This window comes from Salvelinus namaycush, chromosome 30 (genome assembly GCF_016432855.1).
Source record: "Salvelinus namaycush isolate Seneca chromosome 30, SaNama_1.0, whole genome shotgun sequence".
Classification (NCBI taxonomy): Eukaryota; Metazoa; Chordata; class Actinopteri; order Salmoniformes; family Salmonidae; genus Salvelinus; species Salvelinus namaycush.
This window is the reverse complement of record NC_052336.1, coordinates 5,943,584-5,952,949: the sequence shown is the minus strand read 5'-3', so window position 1 is coordinate 5,952,949 and position 9,366 is coordinate 5,943,584. Positions and strand designations below refer to the sequence as shown.

The window sequence follows — 9,366 nt, the reverse complement described above, 5'->3', positions numbered from 1 at the left end:
GGCAGCAATATCCTTGCCTGTGAAGCCCTTTTTGTGCAAAGCAATGATGACGGCACGTGTTTCCTTGCAGGTAACCATGTTTGACAGAGGAAGAACAATGATTCCAAGCACCACCCTCCTTTTGAGTTTGAATAACAGACTGGAAGCTTCAATCAGCATGACAGAGTGATCTCCATCCATGTCCTCGTCAACACTCACACCTGAGTTAACGAGAGAATCACTGACATGATGTCAGCTGGTCCTTTTGTGGCAGGGCTGAAATGCAGTAGAAATGTTTTTGGGGGATTCAGTTCATTTGCATGGCAAAGAGGGACTTTGCAATGAATTGCAATTCATCTGATCACTCTTCATAGCATTCTGGAGTATATGCAAATTGCCATCATACAAACTGAGGCAGCAGACTTTGTGAAAATTAATATTTGTGTCATTCTCAAAACTTTTGGCCACGACTGTAAAATGCGCCCAACACATGCACTAAAAATAATTATTGTATAAACTGTAATGGGGAAGGCATCCATAATCTACTGTAAAAAATAAACACAATAAAAAATACATAAAATATTTAACAACCTGTTCATTTTTCTTTGTCACATCTAGCTAACCACATTGCTTTCCTGTCACACTCAAACAGAAACCCTTGTTTTATTACAGAAGTAAAGTGACTGTTACTGCTTTCGAGGCCAAGGGTGATATAAGGAAGTACTCCCCAGACAAAATCATTATTTCTTAGGAAACAGCAGTTGACTGCAGTGCAAAATGAAGAGCTCGGGTTCCTCCATCTCAGACGATGATGATGCATTGTTTAATGAAATGTCAACCGTAGGGCGATCAGTAGTCTGTGTGATCCTGGGCCTGTCGTTCCTGGTGGGGGTCCCGGGAAACCTGCTGGTGATCTGGACCATCCTGAGGCACGTCCAGCAGCGCTCCCACACCGTGGTGCTCATCCTCCATCTGGCTGCTGCAGACCTGCTGGTGCTCATCACCCTGCCCCTGTGGATCTACTCCCTGGCCCGCTCCTGGGTGTTCGGGGAGGCGTCCTGTAAGGCCATGGTGTACGTCATCAACACCTGCATGTACAGCAGCGTCTTCCTCATCACCCTCATGAGCGTCGAGCGCTTCCTTGTCATCCTGTACCCGTTCAAGATGTTGCGCTGGAAGACCAAGGCAATTATGGACAAGGCTCTAGTGGCTATCTGGGTTCTGGCTTTCCTTTTAGGGATCCCATCCATTCTTACCAGCTCCATCGATGAGATCGATGGCACTGAGCAGTGTCTTTTCAGGGAGTACAGCTCAGTGGCCCAAGAGGTGGTGTTCTTATGCCTGGAGACCTTGGTGGGCTTCGTGGTCCCCTTCTCCACCCTGGCTGTCTGTTCCTGTCTAGTAGCAACACACCTGAGGACAATGCATTTCGGCAGCAGCAAACAGAAGTCGACAGTTCTGATCAGTAGTGTGGTGGTAGCCTTCGTTCTCTGCTGGCTTCCTCACCATGTCCTCAACACTGTAGACCTAGTCAGCATCCTGACAGAGGATCCAGATGATGCTGTGCCTGTTTCTGTGGCCCAGACTGCAATAGTGTTTATCTCTGGAGCGCTGGCCTTCATTAGTAGCTCTGTGAACCCTGTGTTCTATTCCTTCGCTGCAAGGAACTTCCAGGGCAGTCTCCAGGAGTCCCGCATGGTCAGGCTGTTCCAGGAACTCTCCTCACACACCTCCTCCAAGCTAAGGGGATCTGGCAACACAATAGGATCGGAAAACACAATAGGATCTGGCAACACAATAGGATCGGAAAACACAATAGGATCTGGCAACACAATAGGATCGGAAAACATAATGTCCTCAGTAAGGCCAGACTGCAACAATACCACAGACATAACTACCGTGTAGGACTACAGAGATGGTCGCGCTGGATAAGAGCATTCTGGATAAGTCGTTCTGGATAAGAGCGCCTGCTAAATGACTAAAATGTCAAATGAAAACTGTGACCTGATCATTGATTCAGATGTCAGCATTGATGAGAAATAAATATGTCTAGAATCTAGAAGTTTGATTAAAAGTTGTATTTTTATGATCATGGTACAAAATGTAGATATTGTTGTGGTCCTTGTGAAATACGGTGAGAAAAGCTCACACAAGTAATTCAATTGTGACTATTTCAACACAACAAAGCTATTGCATTTGCTCACAAAGTGGTATAATTTAAATAACATTTATTCATGGTCATGTTACAATTCCTTGAATATTATTTGATTTATTTGATTTAACCTTTATTTTGTATTGAAATTCATGTTACTTAAAATAACACACTCCCTTACTCTATTTGATCACAATAAAAGAAAAAAATCTGATCTCAAGTTCATATCACTTCAATAAAAGTAATTTGTGGTCAATACAATTGTTTGAACTCTTAAAATATCTCAGAAGATATATTTTTCCAGACAGTGCCACAATAAGGACCCACTGGATGACTCAGTGCTATGTCTCTCACAGAATGATGGCTCTGTGAAAAACCAACCTCTTTCCTGTTCTCCTCAGCAAAGTTAAAGGGAAGTGAAAGCTTGCTGGTGCAGCACTTTTTTTCTGTCTGAGTATGTACACCAGATAGAAGGCACGTAAGGCGAGGTGAGGCAAGGCGATCGGCAGCATCAACCAGAACCGTTCGATCATCAGCTGTCTTCAGCTTCAGAGTCCACCATGGCTCCTGATGAGTTTGCTGGCGGGACAGTGGTGGCCTGTGTGATCCTGGGCCTGTCATTCCTGGTGGGGGTCCCGGGGAACCTGCTGGTGATCTGGACCATCCTGAGGCACGTCCAGCAGCGCTCCCACACCGTGGTGCTCATCCTCCACCTGGCTGCTGCAGACCTGCTGGTGCTCATCACCCTGCCCCTGTGGATCTACTCCCTGGCCCGCTCCTGGGTGTTTGGGGAGGTATCCTGTAAGGCCATGGTGTACGTCATCAACACCTGTATGTACAGCAGCGTCTTCCTCATCACCCTCATGAGCGTCGAGCGCTTTGTCGCTGTGCGACACCCCTTTGCCTCAGCCGGCTGGAGGAGGAAGAAGGCCTTGAATAAAGTTCTTCTGTTTCTGTGGGCTGCTGCGTTCCTATTCAGCACCCCCGTCTTTCCCACCCAGGTGGTGGAGGGGGACCCTGGGGAGGAGCATTGCCTGTACAGGGACTACACCTCAGACAGCCAGGAGGCAGTGTGTGTTCTACTGGAGACGCTGGTGGGCTTTGCTGTCCCCTTTTGCATTCTTGTCGTCTGCTACAGCTGTCTCTACAGCCGCATCGCACAGATTACCTTTAAGTCCAAGCGTAAGTCCATGGGGTTGATTGCAAGCATGGTAGTGGTGTTCGCATTATGCTGGACCCCTCACCACGTCGGCAACGTGCTCTCCCTCGTCATCCTCACCATCAAGGGGTCCCACCGCGAGGCTGCAGAGCGCATAGAGAGCGTCAGAACCACCATGACTTTCATCGCTGGAGCGCTCGTGTTCATCAGTAGTTCGGTCAACCCTTTGCTCTATGTGTTTGTGGCGCGTACGTTCCGGAGTTCCCTGAGGGAGACAGGCATTCAGAAATTGTTCCGGCACATCTCAAGCACGGCTCCTGGAGAGGGGACTAAAGAACTGTCCTTTGTGACCAAGAGACCAAGCATCTCTCAGACACAGAGCCACAGCTCCCAGTGTGTCACAGAGCCTAAGGAACAAATGGATGTACTTATAAATATATGTGAAAATGTTTCTTCCTGAGATTGAAAACGATGTTTATCATATGTTTTTGATAAAGATTTTTGTGTGTAAATTACAAAGTTTGATTTGTCACATTGTTTCTATATGTTAATTAACTTAAAATGTAGAAAAGCAATTGTTAGTAATGTTTGTCAAACATAATGCATATAAAAACATTAAAATAGGTTCTGTATATAATTTTACCTGTAGTGAATTTTAATAAACTTTTGAAATACTTTTTAACATATACACATATTTCTATGTAGGCCCCACTGTGTTAAACACATTCATCAGTTGTGGTATAATGCTAATTTCATGCTCAAATGTTTTTATATTCCATGTGCCACAGAAAAAAGAGCTTCATAGAAAAAAGAACATAGTGTCACTGTATATGTTTGTCTGAAGCTATATGATATGAGTATAATGACTGAGTGTACTGTATGTATTCAGCTGCTTATCTTGAAGCCTTACCTCACAACATTTATTTTAGACCCTCCTGATCTGGATAGAATATATTTCACCCACAGCTTTAGCCTTCATGATAATGGCAACCACAGATATCAGCCTCTTCCTGTCATACTGAGCTTTCCAACTGTCTTCATACTGATCATTTCATTGTTATAGTTGAAGTCAATGAACATGTGTATGTACCCCATGCCAAATGTATTTATATTTTTTATTTAACCTTTATTTAACTAGGCAAGTCAGTTAAGAACAAATTCTTATTTACAATGACGGCCTACCCAGGCTGAACCCGGACGACGCTGGGCCAATTGTGCGCCGCCCTATGGGACTCACAATCATGGCCGGATGTGATACAGCCTGGATTCGAACCAGGGACTGTAGTGACACCTCTTGCACTGAGATGCAGTGCCGTAGATCGCTGCACCACTTGGGAGCCCTTTATGCGTTTATTAAATTAAAAAATACTTATTAAAAAAAAAAATCACTTAAAAAAATGTGTTGAGAGTGTTTTCAAAGACCATTATAAACTGGGTGGTTCGAGCCCTGATTGATGATTGGCTGACAGCCATGGTATATCAGATCGTATACCACAGGTAAGACAAAACATCTATTTTTACTGCTCTAATTACGTTGGTAACCAGTTTATAATAACAATGTGGCACTTCGGGGATTTGTGATATATCGCTAATATACCACGGTAAGGGCTGTGTTCAGGCACTCCGCAAAGCGCCGTGCTTAAGAACAGCCCTTAGCCGTGGTATCTTGGCCATATACCACACCTCTTCGTGCCTTATTGCTTAATTATAAGTGTTACAAAAATGTTTTTTCAGTCAGAAAGTATAAATCCTCTAGTTCTGTTGTTCCGGTCTACACAAAACATCTGTTCTGCGACAGCACGAGTCATGCTTTCAACTTCCCTCTCATCTACGGAGATTGCAACATGAAAATCTGCCTTGTGTCCCCTTTGACCATTGACGAAATGAGGAATTGTGTACTACTCTTTGGCACAGTCATATTGGAGAGAAACCAATATTGTTTTTGTTGGGCTAGGGGGTTTCCTATGTCAGCTAAATCTAGTTACGGTAAACATTTTATTCAAATAGGATACATTTTATTTTCCTCAATATCATACTATTGACTGTAAATTATGATCCATCAGTCCTTATAGTCCAATAGGTGGCAGTGTACCTATTTTCCAATGACTGTGGAATTCTGACACGTTCACAAGTCATTGCCCTAACTCTCCATTTAATAGCACAGTTTCTATCTAACTTTTAAATCAACTGTAAATGAACCCGCCTAAAAGATGTACGCTAAGGTGTAATTTCACTATATATTAGGTAAGATGTGAGTAGCTTTATATCTGTGTTGACCGTCAAGAGGCTCCACAGAGTCTCCACATGTATTCTTCTGAAGGACTGAGTCACACAGCGTTTGGCTGGGAGTCAGACGGGGCTCTGTCTCATCCTGCTCCAGTAAGCTTGGCTCTATTCAATGTGTCATGCTGTCACTCAGACACACACACACATGCACACGCACGCACACACACACACACACACTGAATGGAAGGATTACTGCAGGAGACCTCTCCAGGGCTGGGCAGGGCAGCTTGTGTCAACACAACCCAATTACAGGACAACAGTGCCTAAATTGTTTTTCACCTGCTCCTGTAGTGTGTACAATATTAATGTAAGGTGATCTCCTTTACCCTCTGTATATTTGTGAAAAATTATACTGTGACACTGTCTCCAGTAATCACAGCTGTGGGTGGTGGTGCTGGCTGCTGCTCCAGCAGGTGCTTCTGTCTTGTCTGAACCTAAGCCTAACCAATCAATGTGAATGTTTCAGCCAGCCTGGTCAGTCTATGTGAGGATGAGCCTGTGGCTCCTGTGGAGTTCACAGTTTCACTTCTGGTGAAGCATCACTGCTCTGGGGCCTGGGGCTGCTGACTAAAATCCACTGGTGTCACACTGACAGAGGCCGAAACAGCCTGAGGCTTACCTACATCATATGACTGTCAAATGGCCTTGGCTCATGTCTTGCTTCACTGATGTTGCTTGCATGGAGTGTAATAGGCTACACTCAACTGCACACTGAAAAGGAGATGTAACAGGTTTGACACTGATTATCATCTCCTCTTTGACTTTCTGTGAGTCACAGTTATCGGTGTGACAATGTAATTATGGAAAATTACAGTGGGTAAATAGTGTGACTTGAGTTATGTGTGCAGAGCACATCAGCAAGATGACTCTGCCAAGCTCTGAACGTGTGGTGCAAAATGAGGAAACAACCGTCAGTGCGTGAGAAAAAGTTAGCAGGGTGTCAAACACATGTAAACCATTGGTCACAGCTTGCCAGAGTAGGATTGTCTCTCTAGTCTTGAGAGAAAGGACAAGTTCATTCAGAATTGAAGTTTCTCACCATTAACACTCACTGAAGGAAACACAAAACATAGAGACCGACTACCTTACGGCAATTCCCTTTATGTGTAGATAAAAACACGTGGGAAATACATGCCAGTCCCATCATACATCACAGTCACATCATACATCACAGTCCCATCATACATCACAGTCCCATCATACATCACAGTCCCATCATGCATCACAGTCCCATCATACATCACAGTCCCATCATCTACCACTGGATGTTGTATGTATAGGCCTTAGAAAATATAATGCATTTTATGAGACATCATACATCACAGTCCCATCATACATCACAGTCCCTGTAATATAGGAAACCACCAACCATATAATGTCTTAAACACACTTTCTCTGACACAGCAGGGCCTAAAAGCTTTCATCTGAGTTTCATACACTCAGTGGGAGGGAGGCTGAGAGAGAGAGGGAGAGAGAGAGAGAGAGAGAGAGAGAAATACCTTCACCAGAAGAATTTCAATGTGAAGGGATCCACCACTCCTGAGGCTTGGGGAAATAATAGGGTGAAAAGAGGTGATGAGACAAAAGTCCTTTCCTTTGTATTGTCTACAGCCCATAGTTACCTAAAGTACAGAAGAAATGGGCCTAGAGAGCAACAAAACACACCATCTTGGGAACCAGGCCATGGATGAACAATTCACAGGGCTCCCGAGAGGCAGCAGACATGTGCCATGTGCCTGGACAAGTACCTGTAGGAATGTACATACGTTTTTTTTCTTGTAGCCTAGCTATGAGGTATGTATAGGCCTTAGGAAAAATAATGCATGCAATACCTCATACTATATGTTGCAGTGATGTAAAGTACATAAGTAAAAATACTTGAAAGTACATGTTTTGGGTAACTGTACTTTACTATTTATATTTTTTACAACTTTTAATTTTACTTCACTACATTCCTAAAGAAAATAATGTAATTTTTCCTCCATACATTTTCTATGAAACCCAAAAGTACTCGTCACATTTTAAATGCTTAGCAGGACGGGAAAATTGTCAAATTCATGCACTTACCAAGAGAACATCCACGGTCATCCCAATTGCTTCTGATCTAGCGGACTCACTAAACACAAATGCTGTTTGTAAATTATGTCTGAGTGTTGGAGTGTGCCACTGGCTATCCGTCAATAAAAAAACAAGAAAATGGTGCCATCTGGTTTGCTTAATATAAGACATTTTAAATTATTTATACCTTTACTTTTACTTTCAATACTTAAGTATATTTTAGCAACTACATTTACTTTTGATACTTAAGTATATTTAAACCCAAATACTTTTAGACTTTTACTCAAGTAGTATTTTACTGGGTCACTTTCTCTTTTACTTGAGTAATTTTCTATTAAGGCATGTTTACTTTTACTAAAGTATGACAACTGGGTACTTTTTCCACCACTGGTATGTTGTATGTATAGACCTTAGGAAATATAATGCATTTTATGAGACATTTTCCCAAGACTTACCGTTGAGTTATTTTATGTCCTTCCACACAGGTGTTCTGTCACTCACACAACCAGTTTCTCTGAACAGCTTCGACCCCCAAGCCATAAGACTGTTGAACAGTTAATCAAATGGCTACCCTGACTATTTGCTTTGACACCCTTTTGATTTGCACTGACTCTGTTGCACTGGCTCTGTGCACACTCACTGGACTCTACCCACACACTTACACATGCTACACTGACACACCAACACACATAGACTACATACGACAACACACACACACACACACACACACACACACACACACACACACACACACACACACACACACACACACACACACACACACACACACACACACACACACTTTCACACACGCTGCTGTTACTCTGTTTATCATTTATCCTGATTGCCTAGTCACTTTTACCCCTACCCACATGTACAGTTGAAGTTGGAAGTTTATATACACTTAGGTTGGAGTCATTAAAACTCATTTTTCAACCACTCTACAAATTTCTTGTTAACAAACTATAGTTTTGGCAAGTCGGTTAGGACATCTACTTTGTGCATGACACAAGTAATGTTTTCCAACAATTGTTTACAGACAGATTATTTAACTTAAATTCCAGAAAATTATGTCATGGCTTTAGAAGCTTCTGATAGGCTAATTGACATAATTTGAGTCAATTGGAGGTGTATCTGTGGATGTATTTCAAGGCCTACCTTCAAACTCAGTGCCTCTTTGCTTGACATCATGGGAAAATGAAAATAAATCAGCCAAGACCTCAGAAAAAAAAATTGTAGACCTCCACAAGTCAGGTTCATCCTTGGGAACAATTTCCAAACGCCCTGAAGGTACCATGTTCATCTGTACAAACAATAGTACGCAAGTATAAACACCATGGGACCACGCAGCCGTCATACCGCTCAGGAAGGAGATTCGCTCTGTCTCCAAGAGATGAACGTACTTTGGTGCGAAAAGTGCAAATCAATCCTAGAACAACAGCAAAGGACCTTGTGAAGATGCTGTAGGAAACAGGTACAAAAGTATCTATATCCACAGTAAAACGAGTCCTATATCGACATGACCTGAAAGGCTGCTCAGCAAGGAAGAACCCACTGCTCCAAAACCACCATAAAAATGCCAGACTACGATTTGCAACTGCACATGGGGACAAAGATTGTACTTTTGGAGAAATGTCCTGTGGTCTGATGAAACAAAAATTGAACTGTTTGGCCATAATGACCATGGCTGAAATAAAGCTGAAATAAATCATTCTCTCTACTATTATTCTGA

General features: G+C 42.9%; 2 protein-coding genes across 2 annotated transcripts; both read left to right on the top strand.

The window, feature by feature from the left end:
• The first annotated feature begins 756 nt into the window (after window positions 1–756).
• On the top strand, window positions 757–1,998 carry LOC120024784 (leukotriene B4 receptor 1-like). The gene has a single exon (XM_038969067.1). The coding sequence runs from the start codon at window positions 757–759 to the stop codon at window positions 1,882–1,884; it is 1,128 nt and encodes a 375-aa protein (XP_038824995.1). The 3' UTR covers window positions 1,885–1,998.
• A 594-nt stretch (window positions 1,999–2,592) lies between these two features.
• Window positions 2,593–3,877, top strand: LOC120025330 (leukotriene B4 receptor 1-like). The gene has a single exon (XM_038969853.1). The coding sequence runs from the start codon at window positions 2,692–2,694 to the stop codon at window positions 3,748–3,750; it is 1,059 nt and encodes a 352-aa protein (XP_038825781.1). The 5' UTR covers window positions 2,593–2,691; the 3' UTR covers window positions 3,751–3,877.
• Window positions 3,878–9,366: the final 5,489 nt, after the last annotated feature.